Consider the following 15,815-nt stretch of genomic DNA (forward strand, 5'->3'; position numbering starts at 1 on the left):
AGAGCACTGACTAGCGGGAAGGGCGTGGGGACGTCCATTATAGCGTTAGGCTAACGCGACGGACATCCCGAAGTAGGACGGGCTCTCATCCGTGACCTAGCACCATTAGTTGATCGCTAGTCCGCTATTGTGCGGACACCGATCGGCTAGCCGATTTTTTTATTTTTACTTTTACTTTTTTTTATTTATACTCTATATTTACAACTCATTACACTTCATTTTTTTAATATTTCATAAACACCAACATTTAAAATGAATTAATCGTATTTGTCAATTTATTTGCTTGGCTAGGGCGTCGGCTAGTCCTAGTGCTAGGCTGTGTGAAGTCCTGATGATGTGGCAGGCTGTGGGAAGTCCTAATGACATGGCATGAGGTGTTTTTGGTTAGTCCTAGTGCTAGGCTATTGGCTAGGATGTCCTATTGCGGATGCTCTTAGGCATACCTGGGGAAGGATGAAATAAAACTAAATGAAATTTGAGGGAGGTATGGCCCACAAACATAATTGATATGATGTTCATTGTTCAGTGTGTGTGATTTTCCTCAGATTCGAAAAGAGAGAGCGATCATTTCTTAACAGAAATGACGAAAGTAGCCCCAATCATTCTTAAGGGGAATCGGTTTGTGGCAAGGGTAAAAAAGTCATTCTGTGATGGATCCTCTGCAAACTGATCTCCACAGATACTTATATCCCGTTTTTGAGAAAATTCATTCTAGGCTATTGATAAGGCTAATTTCATGCATTGGTTATGGGGTAAAATTATGTGATTTCATGGGTTTAACAACGTTTTATAAGCTAGGTGTGTAGAGAAACCGCTAGCCCTAGGAAGAGAATGAAGATTGTCGGGGAGAAGAAGCTAGCGGGAAAATTAAGCGGAAAGAAGGAAGAGCCAATAGACTGAGGAGCATCAAATCAGAGGGCAAAATGGAGATTGCAGGAACAGTCTAGAAGCTCTGTCCGCTATAAATAAGAGCATGCGCTTGACATGAGGATCATCACTTTTCAGCTCTTAGCTTAGTTTTCACTTTTCTACACACACACTCACGGGGAATTTGGTGCGGGGGTTCACATTTCAGTTCGATAGTGTCGCAACACCGTCTCTACGGAGGCGAAGAAACACTTATCTTTTACTTTTCTATTTACTTCTCGTACTCGCCGAGTCCTCGTTGTTCGAGGCTCGGCTCTGTTTCGTTATCATCGTTGAATACTTCATATTTTGCAATGGATGTCGCTACGTTTGTTTCGTTGGTGTTGTTGGTTTGATTTGCTGATTATTGTTGGTTGATTTGAGTTTGGAGTTGGTTTGTGAGAAATTTGTTGTTGATCGGTTGAATCTACGTAAACTTGTGAGGATCGGAGATGGAAATGATGTTTGATTGTTGTGGATGGCTTGGATCCGGAGTGGATTAAGCGTCCCGTGGATGGATCTGCTTGTTTTCGTTTGATTTAGTTGTTTAAGTTCTGCATTCTTGCTTTGCTCCGTCTAGTAGTAGTAGATATGCTTTAGTTTTACCTGTTCTTCATCTCTATCGGTTTAATTTCGTTTACTTTGCTTCGATCCCCGTTTTGCTCTGTTTTAACTGGTTGTTTCGTGATAAATATTGGAGAAGATGATGTCGCTATTAGTTAGTCCTTTAGTTAGTTATTTTGCAGCTTTTCAGTCGTACTATGCTGTTTTGGTGAATGGTCCCCACGTTTAGCTTTTCCCAGGTCTAGGTTAGCTTAGGAAGCAGTCTGCTTAGTCCAGTAATTGTATCGCTCTATTTCGGTTAATATGCATGTTTTTACGTCTCTGCCTAGATCTAGCTGTTAGAGTAGAATATTTCATTTACCAAATCTAGGAATTAAAGCTCAACCCCAAAAAATTGCGTGGCAGCAGCCAAAAATAGTTTCCGAGTCTTTGAACATGTTTACTTACGCATTCATCTCTGTGGATTCAATCCATGCTTCCCTGTACTAATTTTCTTAGCTAAAGCGGGTTGAGGGTTTTTTTTGAAGGGGGAGTTAAGATAGTGATTGTGTGCCCAACGACAGGTAGCTCAAGGTTCTCTGAGTTCCTAGACCCAGTGTCTAGAGGATTTTCTAGATCGATGATTTTCTTTATTAATTCTAAACACTCTTTCGCTGACCATTAAACTCTGACAAACAAACACTACTCTTCAGCTATCGTATTAACAATCGAAATATGATCAAAAGAAAAAATATCTATTTGAGAGGGCTTATATCTATTTGAGAGGGCTTCTTCCTATTAATGCCCAATTCATTCTTGTCAAGTAGAGACTTTGTTGTTGCAAGAATTCCTCGGGATAGAAACAAATTATTTTCTTTGAATTTATAGTTGATTTCAGTTAATGTTAGCTTAAATTAAGATTTTAATTGTTTTGGATAGGATATTTTATACTCTACGATTGAATGCAATATATATATTATTTAAAAATACTAAGTAATGCAATTATTGATAAAAAATTTAAAATTTTGCTATCTTAACTGGTGATAGGGTAGACAACATTTTTATGGATTTGAATTTAGATAGTTGAATGTTTTGAGATTCTCTTGTAAATTCAATTTACTTGTGTTATTTTGTGTCATTTTTATTAATAGAAGAAAAAAATAATTTTATCTACTTTGGGTTGGCATGATTCATGAAGGAGATGGACCCAGTGCACGACGCTGATGCGATTAGATTTCCAGATAGCGTACCCTTATCTTTTCTTTTATCTCCAATCCTCCAATCTTATGTCAATGTTAACCCATCTCCTTCATTTTTCTTTTTCAGAGACTCCCTCACACTCAGATAAATTTTCCCATTCCATTTTTTGGAGCGATCTTCCTTAGGATATATGGCTTGCATTTATAGCAGCTCAGTTTCTTCGATTTCCACTAAATTGAATTTCCCCTCTCTTTCTAATCACAAACCCAAGTTCGTTTGCTCTCTTGGAGGTAATCCTTTTTCCCTTCTCGTGTTTTTCTTTTTGAATTAATTTGGGAAAGATGTGATGTTTCTTGTACGACCACCGTTTACTTTTTTTTTCTCCCTCTTAATGTGGAGATTTGATGAATTTGATGTTGTACTCCTACCTAGTATAATAAAGATTTAATCTTGATGATGGGCTAGTTACTATTTTTATGCTTTTGCATTTTGAAGGACAATTCTGTTGTTTCTGTTGTACTGCAATTTCTTGGGCTGTTGGGCATAATTCTTATCCAATTGTAGCAAACATTGATTGGTTTTCTCTTATCCAGCATTTTACTCCCAATTTTGAGTTTATAATTTTATGGGAACCCCTTGCATTGTGCTCTTGATCATGAGCTTCGGTGCTTGTTATTGGTGGATGTTTTTCAAAATAGGCAAACTCTTACCCTTTTCTGGGTTCATATGCTGTGTTTGTAGGGGCTGTTGCTGAGCCAAAAGCTGTAAATGCCACCGAGCCATTGTTGCTTAACGCTGCGCGGGGGAAGGAAGTGGAGAGGCCACCTGTTTGGCTTATGAGACAAGCAGGGAGGTACATGAAGGCAGGTTTATATGGCAGATGCAACTCTTTTTATTTATCACCGCCTTTCTTAAGAAGCCGGCTATTGTTTTGGTTGCGAATTGTTTCTCAATTTGAGTAGTGTCTAGGGAATATGTAGTTTCGTATTTTGAAAAGAACTTTTCGGCTGGTGTTGTGGTTTGACTAGAGTTATGTGAGAGTAAGAACTCCTTAGGTTCTAAAACAGAATGGCACATTGTAGTAAACATGTGAATATGCTTCCCCCCTTCTCGCATATGGCTGATAGTTTGTGTGGTACCTGCATATAACAAGTGTAACTGCTGAATTCTAAGTAGTATCCTTGATTATCATATTCTCTGGGATTGGAATCTAAAGCTATATGCAAATGTTAAAGAGCTAACTTCTTTTGTTACATATTGTTGAAAATATCAATACTAGTTCATATTTATGACACATCGGTTTGTCATAATTGGTTGTTTTGAAAGCAGGCAATCTTCTTTCATTTTGATTGTTATTGTTTTGAGTAGTCTTTATATGTTATACTGAAATGGAAAATGTTTGATTGTTTTTGATAGAGTTACCAACAACTCTGTGAGAAGCATCCGTCTTTCCGTGAAAGATCAGAAAATGTGGATCTTGTGGTGGAAATCTCTCTTCAGCCATGGAAAGTTTTCAAACCTGATGGGGTGAGACGTCTTTCGCGATAAACTAATGTGAAACCGTCTGTATTACTAATCATTGATTTTTTTTAAAAAAATTGAAACAAACCTCGTCTCTTGATGTGTCTTGTTTTAATACTGAAATCACTATATCTATTCGTGTAATCTTTTTTATGTATTGCAGGTGATCTTATTCTCTGATATTCTGACACCTTTGACCGGTATGAATATTCCATTTGACATAGTGAAAGGCAAGGGTCCCATCATATTTGATCCAATAAGCAGCGCTGCTGATGTTGAGAAAGTGATTGAATTCACTCCTGATGAGTCAGTTCCATATGTAGGAGAAGCTTTGACTATCTTGCGCAAGGAGGTCTGACCATTCCCGACCTTGATTTATTGTTCATTTTTTGTAGCACGTTGTAGAGCAAAATATAAGTTGATGCTTGGTTTCTATTAAAGACTCTTCTATATACATTATAATATGCATTTTCCATGAATCATTTAGAAGTTTTGTTCGTCAACATTCGGATGACATATGGTTGCCTAAGGATAATCCGTCAAATCTAAATGGGTATAGTAAAATCTGAAGATGGTAATGGCCGAGATACTGTTGCTACAACGTCACTCCTTCGTTTATAATTGTCTGAACATATGTACTGTAGGTTTCTTCTCCAGTTCATGCCTTTTTTCTCATCAGATATGTAGTTTCTCCTCTCAATATTTGGCCATTATTTATGTGTCCGTTGCACATTTCCTTACCTTGAGCACTAAGAACAGTTTCATAGCCTTGTTTCATCAACAAATTTGTATCATTGTCAGGTGAACAATGAAGCAGCAGTGCTTGGTTTCGTTGGGGCGCCGTTCACCCTGGCTTCTTATTGCGTTGAAGGAGGTTCCTCAAAACACTTCTCGAAGATAAAGAGATTGGCTTTCTCAGAGCCAAAGGTAAGAGTTTAGATAACTCCATATCGATCACTCTGTGTATTCTTACAAATTTTGGTAATACCTATAATATCCTTGTGTCTTTAATAAGTATATGATAGTGTGTATCTGTGTATCTGTGTATCTAAACTTCTTCAATAGCTACTTCTTATTGTGAGAACTTTGCACTGAACCTATAAACTTACTTCGCGATATTTGCTGCGTTTAGTCCGTTACTTAATAGGTTCAATTCTCACAATAAGAAGTTTTTATTTGAACCACGCCATAGCTTTTATGTGCGCCACACATACCACATAGCTAGTCTTTGTGAATCTCGCGAATCTTTTCGTTTTCCATCTCATAATATAGAATGTTTGTTTAGGTCCTTCATGCTTTACTTCAAAAGTTCGCAACGTCCATGGCTAAGTACATCCAGTACCAAGCTGACAAGGGTGCACAAGCCGTTCAGATCTTTGACTCGTGGGCAACGGAACTCAGCCCCGTTGATTTTGAGGAGTTCAGCCTCCCATACCTGAAGCAGATTGTGGATACGGTGAAGCATACCCACCCGAACCTCCCGCTGATCCTGTACGCAAGTGGCTCTGGTGGCTTGATCGAGAGGCTGCCCCTCACGGGCGTGGACGTTGTGAGCTTGGACTGGACTGTCGACATGGCTGAAGGAAGGAGGCGCCTGGGCCCCGACGTGGCCGTGCAGGGCAATGTGGATCCAGGCGTCCTTTTCGGATCGAAAGATTTCATCACTGAGAGGATAAATGACACAGTTAGGAAAGCTGGGAAAGGGAAGCATATATTGAATCTTGGACATGGGATTGTAGTTGGTACACCTGAAGAAAATGTGGCTCATTTCTTTGAGGTTGCTAAAAGCCTTAGATATTAGGAGATCTTTGCTGTTTTTTTTGTAGGGTTAATCCTTTGATTGGTGTATTAGAGGTAGCTTCAAGATTAAAATATTTAATTTGAATATGTAATTGTTGGATTACGCCACTTTATATTTACTCCTTCCGTCTCCCTTAAGATGACATGTTTTCCTTTTTAGTTTGTCTCAACTACATTTCTTTTTTTAGAAACTCTCTCTCCAATTAATACACTCAACCACTTTTTCTCACTCTTATTAAAATATTCATCTTTCTTTATCTCTCTACTTTAATACTTACATCCATCTTTTCTCTCTCCAATTAAACACTTTAACCAATAACTCCTAAAATCATGTGCCGGCTAAGCAATGTGTCATAAGCAATGTGTCTGGACGGAGGGAGTATTTTATTATTATTATTATTATAAGTATAGATACAATCATCTATTACCACTGTCCCTTAAAAATATAAACTATTTCCATTTTAGATTGTCCCTCAAAAATAGAAACTATTTCCATTTTGAGTCGTCCCTTAAAAATAGAAACTTTCTATTTTAGGATGTGGACCCTACAATCCATTAATACTATTTTCTCTAGTTTTTCTCTTCTTTTTTCTTACTTTATCTATTTTTCTCCCTCTCTCTTACTTCAATTTTTTCTCTCTTATTTTATTTGTGTATTAAACCTGGTGCTGTTTCGAATGTTTCAATTTTTCAAGGACGGAGGTAGTAATATATTTTGAGAATTACATATAGCAAAAGTATATGCAGAAGGTGTGTTTTTAAATAATCCTAGTTTGGACCATTCATTCATACACCAAGAATAATCGGCTCATAAGGATGTTGACCTAACTTTGGGGGTGTTTTTAAATTATTTACCTGTGAAGGTTTAATAATGTAAAGTGAGAAAATGGGACAAGGGGAATTTCTAAACAATTTTTTTTAGCATTGCTATCTCCGTCTCTTAAAAATAGAAACTAATTTGTTTTGGTATATTCCTTAAAAATATAAATTTTCTAAATTTTCTATGTTAGGAAGTGGACTCTATAATCCACTAACACTACTTCAATTACTTTTTCTCTTCATTTCTCTTATTTTATCCAATTTTCTCTTCATCTCTCTAATTTTACCAATTCGTTTCTCTTACTTTATTAATTGTGCATTAAAACTCGTGTCATTTCAATTTTTATTTTTTCAAATATGGAGGTAGTATATTTATGCATTTAGGATTAAGTCAGTATGGAGTAATATTCATGAATTTCAATGCACCTTGTTCATTGTGGAGTTGATTAAATAATGAAAATATAATGTCTATATATATTGAAATTATTGGAAGTTTGAACATTCACTTTATTACATTATAATGCATATACAAGTACTAAATGTTATAAACGGAACATTCATTTACATTCATCACCTAAAATTGGTCCCCCAATTCCCACCACATTTGATTGATTATTTTCTTGCTTTTGGGTTCTTTTTCTCCTTGTTTGCTGCTCTCCTCTTAACTTGTGCCCATAATCTATCTTTCCACACTTATTTAAATCTAAGTACTTGTTTATTAATTTTGTGTTTGCTCCTTTTCTCATTAGTACCCAACACCCTTTTATGTAGTATTCAAACTTCCACACATGTAAAGTGTTAGATGGTTTTAGATCCTCCTTAAATGTACATTTCACAAGTATTAGATAGTGTTCCATCAAAAGTAGTAGTACTAGCTTTATACTAAACCATTTATATTTGTAACAAAACATTGGTTACAAAATTGTAACTTTTGAATCATTGAGATATTTTAAATATTTTCTTGAACATTGAAACATTGATTTTGGGACAGTCCAAAAGCAAAAACATGAGGTATTGAAGACTCAAATTAAAAGGTGAATAATATCTTCCTAATATGGATATTTGGGACGTTTGCACCGGCCAAAATTTGGATGCATGCATATATTTCAAATAATAATCTAGTACTACTATAAATCATTCAAATGTAATATTTCAATGAATCTCAATCAAACTCGAATTCCTTGCTGCATTAGTACGTACATAATCAAGCATTCTTTTTCTAAGAACAATAAAGCATTCTTAGGAAAATGTAGGGTAATCACATCATACATACAAACAAAATGTTTCATCAATGTTTTAAATTGATACAAAATATTTTACTAGTTTACATAAATTATACAAAAAGTTTTTAAGTATTTCAAGTTAATAAATTATCAAACAAAAAGTTAATAACAATAAACAAGAAGAAATATTTTAATTTGAAACATTTTGAAACTTTTTGTAGTATAATTAATATAAACTTAAAAATTTATGTATTAATTTGAAATATTAATTAATGAAACATTCTATATGTATAGTGCAATTACTCTTAAAATATAGTATTATTTTTTCATTCTTATGTTTGGCTGCAAGCTGAACCAAATATTTTATTCAATCAATTTTAATAATTTATATAGTACATTACTACTACACGAGGTATAATATTAAAAAATTGAAAAATATTTGTACATTCGGACATTTTCACCATTATTGACACTTTCTAATACACCTAATGGAGGATGGGTAGCAGATTCTCAATAATCTAGGCTGTGCATTAAAATATTAATCCCAATTGCAACAAAATATTTATACCCTCAAAAAGGATTTACTACTCTAATGTCAGATTAGCTGTCTCAACTAGATAAGCCACACCCTCTTAATGCAAGCTTTCCAAGAACAAAACAAAATGATATCTTGGCTCTTTGAAATGACAAGAATGCCCTCCGCGGAGGGTGAAAGACGCAAATCTTTGGGGGGCAGTTGCGTAATTTCAGATTAAGTTGGGAAATGCACTGTCTCACATGGGTTGTAATTAGTGTCATGTGATCACATGCCTAAGACTCCTCCCATGTTATTATGATCTCTATTTGTAGATTAAGAGAAGACTAATCTAATTTCTCTGACTAATCCTTGTCTAATAATTCACTTGCCACTAAGCACAATACACCCCATCAAAATTCGGACCCTCTATTATAAGTTAGAAATTCAAACATAGTCACATTATGAATATTTGAGTGAACAATTTATCAAAATTAGGACCCTTCATGTTTTGTATGTACTAAAAATATTTTTTTCTCTTTTCCTAAATATATTCATTATATTTGTAAATATTGTATCTTTATAGATGAGATATAACTATATACGACAACGGGAACAATCTAAAAAATGTCAGCTTATTAATTACCGGTCAAGGGGAATTATGGCTCAAATTAATTCCCATGCAGCTTTAACCAATAAGGGAGTACAATAATTATTTAATATAGTTTGTCTATATATCAGTGTGGGGGCCTAATTAATTACTCCGACTTAGCTTCATCACTTTATTGTCATCCACGTTGTAATCTTACTGAGTATATTTCACTCTTCCCCAAATATCTGATTTTTTATATGATACTCCATAATTTTGTCAAATTGAAGAAAAGTTAGCAATGGGATTAGTGGACAAACGGAGTACTTATTCATAACAGTAAGAAGTTTGTGGCAATCTAGTACTAGTAGTATTGTTTTTAATTTGAATAACTTTACTTAAAAAAGTAAATTCAAGCTCATCATTAGTTATAGCTACAATTAAACTTAACCCACTAAATTAAAACTAGTAGAAAAAGTAGGTGGCATTTTAACTGCCATTGATTTAATATTTTATCAGTGGCACTCATATTACTTGATAAATACCTATTGTTGAGAATATTTTAATCCATACAAAAAATAACATGGTATTCTATCTTTTGAGCTAAACATAAAGATATGGAGTAATAAATTTGTAATTAGATTTTCAATTAAACACTCCAATTGGATACTTAATTGATGGTATGATACAAATTATAATACATATCTAGTCGAATATCGATATTTTATCAAATGAAATCATATTATATATAGAAGAGTGAAACATAGTGGTAATTGTGAAAATAAAAAAGGAGATGTTTGAATAAAACTACTGGATAATAATGTTTAATGAAATTAAAAGGGGGTAATTGTTGAAAGGGTTTTTTGTCTTGTAGCTCACAAGGTGTCGATGTGCTGTCCCTAACACATTAAACAACCTCAGTCCATTTGTTTGTGATTAAGCAGACCACCCAACTATTTTTATTCTCACCGTCCAAAATATTTTTACTCCATAAATAAACATTACTCCAAAATAATCTTTATCTCGGTAATATTGTTGAATTCTATATGATTTGTGGGTGTCAAGTGACTAATGATAAAGTAAAAGTGAGACCTAATCAATGAGACTCGGCATAATGGTCAACCAGTATTCATCAAAATCTTCGTACTTCAATTCCTTTCTGCAAACTTTCTAGCTAGTAAATGAGCAACTTGTGATAAAATAATGGATGTGTATCATAACTACAAAATAAGTATATAACTCACAAGTGCTCTGAAATATTACCATTAGGATACAAACCACATTTCACCAAGTTGCAACAATATATAAGTACTACTCCAACTTTATTAGTAATAATGCCTTTTGGAGAGTTTCTCAACTCTCAAGAATAAATTCGTGAAGTTTTAGCCCAAAATAGATAATATCATTTTAATATACTATATCCGTCCCTTAAAAATTGAAACTATTTTCATTTTGAGTCGTTCCTTAAAAGTAGAAACTTTTTGAATCTTTCTATTTATGTAGCACACCCCATAAATAATCAACACTATTTTCATTGTCTTATCTCTTTCTCTCTCTTACTTTACTCATTTCTTTTCTCTATCTTATTTTACCAATTTTGTATTAAAATTCATGTTATTTTAAAAGTTACTCCCTCCGTTCCATTGAAGATGACTCACTTTCCTTTTTAGTTTGTCCCAATTAAGATGACCCATTACTTAATATGGAAACACCTTTATCTCTACTTTATTCCTTCTCTCTTACTTTACTCTCTCCTCTCAACACACAAAATAAATTTACGTAAAATCTCATGCCGCCCAAGAAAGGGGTCATCTTGCTTGGGACGGAGGGATAACTATATTTTTCTAAGACGGGTAATACTGTACTTGAAATACTACAACATCTTGTTGGTTGGAACCGTAAAGCCCATTCCATAACTTTTTTCTAGTACTATTTTTCTAGTACATCTTTCATTACAATTTAGGGAGTACTATATTATTGTAAATGAGTTTAGTGACATTAAAGAAAACATCATCATAATGAGAATGCGTTAAACGAACATCTCTCGACTCAACTCAACCCATGTTCACTCTTTATAAACCTCATGCACATTGTCCTTCCCATAAACTATAAACTCCATCTCTCTTTCTTCCATCTCAACCAGCCATCAATGGTATCACTCGAACCCCTCACCGACCCGACCCCCGTCCCCGCCCGGATCTCCTTCTCGGCCGACTTCCTCGACGACGCCAACTTCATCTCCATCTCCCCCAAGGACCGAGACCAAAAGGACACCCCAATAAGCCGAACCGCCGCCGACTTCGAGTTCCTCTCCGGCGACGCCAACCCCAACATGATCACCGCCGACGAGCTCTTCTCCGAGGGCAAACTCCTCCCCTTCTGGCAATCCCAGCCCCTCCACAAGCTCAACCTCAAAACCACCGACGACTCCGACTCCGCCGCCCCGCCGCCGCCGCAGACGGTCAACGCCGACGACGACCAGCGCCGGATCAGCTGGTTCCTCGACGACGACCCCTCGCCGCGCCCTCCCAAATGCACCGTCCTGTGGAAGGAGCTCCTCCGCCTCAAGAAGCAGCGCTCCTCCACGCTCTCGCCCTCTCTTTCGTCGTCTTCTTCTTCGTCTTCGTCGTCGTCGTCGGCCGAGGAGGAGAGGAAGAAAGGAGGCAGTAATAAGGCGGCGAGCAAAGTGAAAAAAGGGCTGGAGAGGACGAGATCGGTGAATATAAGGATTCGGCCGATGATTAATGTTCCAATCTGCACTGCGGCAAGGAGCACGGCGCTGCCGCCGCTCTTTCCGGCGAGGAGAGGAGGGAAGTTAGAGGGCTAGGGAATTCATTACATTACATTTACATGAGATTTTTTTTTTTTTGTATTTTTGTATTTTTTCATGTATTGATTTTTTTTTTTACTGTTCTATTTAGATTATTGTTGAATTAATCTGGTGAACAGTTGATGTAGAGTGGTGCTTTGATGTTCAGTAATTTTGTCATGAACTAATTAACATTGTTAACTAATTACTTAATTAATTACAGTTTTTATATGGGAAACATGATCCACTTATTATGGAACTCTACTCTTAATTTTTCGGAGATATTGATTACAGTATTATTTTTTGCTGCCACCATGTTTACTATTTTATTCTAAATTTCATTGCAGTAAAATCTTCTTCTTTTACTGTCAAATAGTAAAAAAAATTTAAAAATCTCGATGATTTTTTCGGACTTCCGATTAAAATGACAGAACATTTAATATGGTGTTCAAATTAGGCCTCATTTATAACCAAATAATGGAGAATCTTACATAGTAGTACATACTTTTATTACTCCTTCCCTCCCTTGTAATTTATCACCATTTGACTCTACCACGAGTTTTAAACAATGTAAGTAATAGAAAATTCGTTGAAAAAATTAATATCATATGAGTCTGACTTTTATATATTTGTTTTAAAATAAAATGTGAGTTGGAATAAGTTAGTGGAATGTGGGATCCACTACAAAATATGTTAAAAAATGAAAGGTGATAGATTTTTAAGAATGGACGAAAATGAAAATAAGTGGCAAATTTTCAGGGGCGGGTGAAGTACTATATTAAACTAAATATATAAAAATACATAATCTTGAACATAAAATACGAATTATAAAGAGAATAAAGTTATAAAGGTTTATGAATTTGAGTTCATTCTTTTAATTGATGTTAAATTAGTAATTTAACATGAAATATATATATAATACGGAGTATATGCTAGTAAGGAACATCTAGAGTGCTTATACAACCAAGGGAATCTAAAAAATATCTTTTCGAATATCATAATGTATCAATGTAAATAAGATATGAAACTCTTTCGTCGTTTCGATCCAAATTAAATGAATCCTTACTGAAAATGGAAGAACATGAGTCCCCAACACATTCAATGTAAAATTTAAGTTGTTTCTTCACTCATTGAAATAAAAATCTCATCTCATAAAAATCTTATGAATTGAATGCAACTACACATCGTAACAAACAATATTATATGTTTTTGAATTATACTATATGTAACAAACAATAATTAATCAATCATTTTGTGTAGATTGCTGGAAACAATTAATAACTAAATGCCCAATTCATGATTGGCTCAAAACACCATAAACATACAACAATAAATTCATTTTTTGTACAAAAAAAGAACACAATGATGCACCTTTGATTCCAGCAGTTAGTAACTCCAGTAGTAGATAATTATCTCTCTGTCCATCTTCGTTTTCCAATTGTGTAACTCAAGAAAACCTAAGGAAAACTATAACACCCTATTTTTATCTAGTATCTTTCATTTAAACTCAATCAAATATACTATAACTGAAAGTATTTTTACATGACTCCCAATTTTAGAGCATAAATAGTAAAATTGGAGTGTCCTACCGAAACTGGACACAGGACACATGTGAATTTTGAAGAAAATTACAAAGATGATTTTAGTTTTTTTGTTTTCCCTACCCAAAATTGGAAGATCAATTTCAATTTGTTTTCTACTCTAATCCTATGGATTGGTTCTGTTATGTATATCCTTATTGTTGAATATATTGTGGACTAATTGGTTTGGGCTTATGTATTTAATTGAATTGGGCTAGTCCGGATTTAATTAATTGTTGCGGCCCAACCTTTGGTGAGGGCAGCCCATTACCTGCCCCAGCCCGTTACTTACATGGTCTCACCGATGGACGCCACGTCGCACCTTCACCGGGATCACTAACACCAGTCGTTGATTGTAGGGTTGTGTTAGTTATGAGTGTTAAGCGCCGTCTGTTTCACTCTTATTCAATTCACTCTTCTCTCTCTCTCTCTCTCTCTCTCTCTCTCTCTCTCACTCTCTCTACAATTGAGGCGGTTATCGCCGGTCATCTTCTTCGATCTTCTGTTTCTACCGATGATTCTCTGTTTTAGTGAGATCTATTGGTGAGATTTTGAGTTTTCGTTACTGATGAGGCTCGTTTCAAGCATGTGTTTTATAGCAAAACTGCATTGAAATCAGCAAACTAACGACCCTTTTTTAGCCAGGTGTGTGTAGATTTCGCCGAAAACCAAAGATCACATCATTCCAGAGGGCGAAGGCAAAAGTTCGAAAAAGAAGAGAAAAGAGGCTGCTTTTGAGCTGATCAAGTCATATTCCAACCGGAGCCAGCCAACCTTGCGCTGGAGAGAAGACTATGAACTCCACTCTAAGGTGTGAAGGGCAAAAGCGTCACTTCAAGGGGGGTGGCACCCTAGGGATCAGAGCCCTACGCCTCCCTATATAAAGGAGCCTTGCACACTAAAAGAAGGGAGTTCCCCCACATTTCATTTCTTGCTTAGTAGTTTAGGGGGGTTCTCTTTAGAGTAGGTAGGATTTCTAGCTCTCTTCCAGAGCTGAACTCAAAGTTCTCTTCAATTCCAAGCTTTTCAATCTCTCGCACACACTTGGTTCCTTCTAGAGTAGCTGGTAGTTAGCTATTAACCTTGCTTTCCTCGCACAATTTACGGTTTTGTTTTGTTATTCCACTCCGAGAAGGGGTGATGAACAATTTCCTGCTTTCTTAGTGTAGTTTTGTTTCATTGACTCTCGTTCCTGCTTTGTTTTAGTTAATGTGAAGTTTCTGTTTTCGTTTCCTTAGCTTCGTGCTATTTTATGTTTTAATGCTTAGATCTGCTTTCTATTTTATGTTTTCTTTTGAGTCTTAGCTTAGATCTGTTGTTTTATGTCGAGTCCTTGTTTTCCTTTTAGATCTACGCGCTTTCTTTTCGTTTCTGCATGCTTTAGCCGTAGTCCTTGTTTTTACGTTGTCGTAGCTTAGATCGTAGGAGTAATTTTAAGTTTCATGTGTTTTGTTCTGTTTCCTCTTCTTCAACTTTTCATATCTGTTGCTGATCTATTTTCTTTACGCTGATCTGTTGAGGAAGACGATTATGTTAAAGTTAATTTGCTTTTTGTACTGTTTTGCTGGGGCTTGACAACCCCGTTTATTCTGTTTCTCTTTTTATAGTAATGTTTTCTGAGTTGATCAGTTAGGTAGTTTAGTTGTTTAGCTTAGATTAGTTCTTTCCTTTTTCGCACCAGTAGATACTTAACCCACTCCTAAAGTAAAGAGTGGGAGCAGCCAAGCCCCAAGCCGTATCACACAAACAATTCGAAACGCATCATCTCTGTGGGATCGATCCTTACTTCCCTATACTAATCAAATAGTATTAGTGGGTTAAGGTATTTAATGATGTTGCATCCCTTTCAGCCTCTCATTTATCCTCACTCGAGTCGGAGTCACTCGGCTTGATTAGCCTGAGCTTTTACCGGATCCACTCACCCGCGTCATTGCAGGTGAAACAGGCAGAAGTAGGCTGACCTGATCAGGTTGAAGACCAAACTTGAGCAATTCGCAACAACACATATCAGCTTTAAAGGGGAAGGAGACGAGAGCGGAGGAAAGCGCCACGATTAGTTACTACTTCGGTTTCCTTTGAGATATGGTCCTTTACCCGGTGTAGTCGCTGTTGCGACCTGAGCCATATTCTGGTGCTCTAGACCTTGTCTTTTCTTGTTCTGTTTTCTTTAGATCCTACGGGATTGGTTGTTAGTGTTACTGACATTGCTACTTAGTGTGCAGGTAACACATGCAATCGGAGGAAGCTTGAAGTTCAGCCTCTGAGGATGGCCTAAACATAGCTAGGGTTTCCGATTGTCTAGTTCTTGTAC

The 15,815-nt window shown here is 35.9% G+C and overlaps 2 protein-coding genes across 2 annotated transcripts; both read left to right on the forward strand.

Annotated features, from left to right (window-relative positions):
- Positions 1-2,742: 2,742 nt before the first annotated feature.
- Positions 2,743-6,129, forward strand: HEME2 (Uroporphyrinogen decarboxylase). Its single transcript, XM_048094198.2, has 6 exons — positions 2,743-2,939; positions 3,391-3,512; positions 4,066-4,176; positions 4,334-4,522; positions 4,972-5,097; positions 5,456-6,129. The coding sequence occupies exons 1-6, from the start codon at positions 2,840-2,842 to the stop codon at positions 5,969-5,971; spliced, it is 1,164 nt and encodes a 387-aa protein (XP_047950155.1). The 5' UTR covers positions 2,743-2,839; the 3' UTR covers positions 5,972-6,129.
- Positions 6,130-11,141: 5,012 nt separating this feature from the next.
- Positions 11,142-12,112, forward strand: LOC125196712 (uncharacterized). The gene has a single exon (XM_048095326.2). It carries the CDS (start codon positions 11,199-11,201, stop codon positions 11,940-11,942), a length of 744 nt encoding a protein of 247 aa, XP_047951283.1. The 5' UTR covers positions 11,142-11,198; the 3' UTR covers positions 11,943-12,112.
- Positions 12,113-15,815: the final 3,703 nt, after the last annotated feature.

Source organism: Salvia hispanica, chromosome 4 (genome assembly GCF_029641045.1).
Source record: "Salvia hispanica isolate PSC_SH4W2 chromosome 4, Shi_PSC_v1, whole genome shotgun sequence".
Lineage (NCBI taxonomy): Eukaryota > Viridiplantae > Streptophyta > Magnoliopsida > Lamiales > Lamiaceae > Salvia > Salvia hispanica.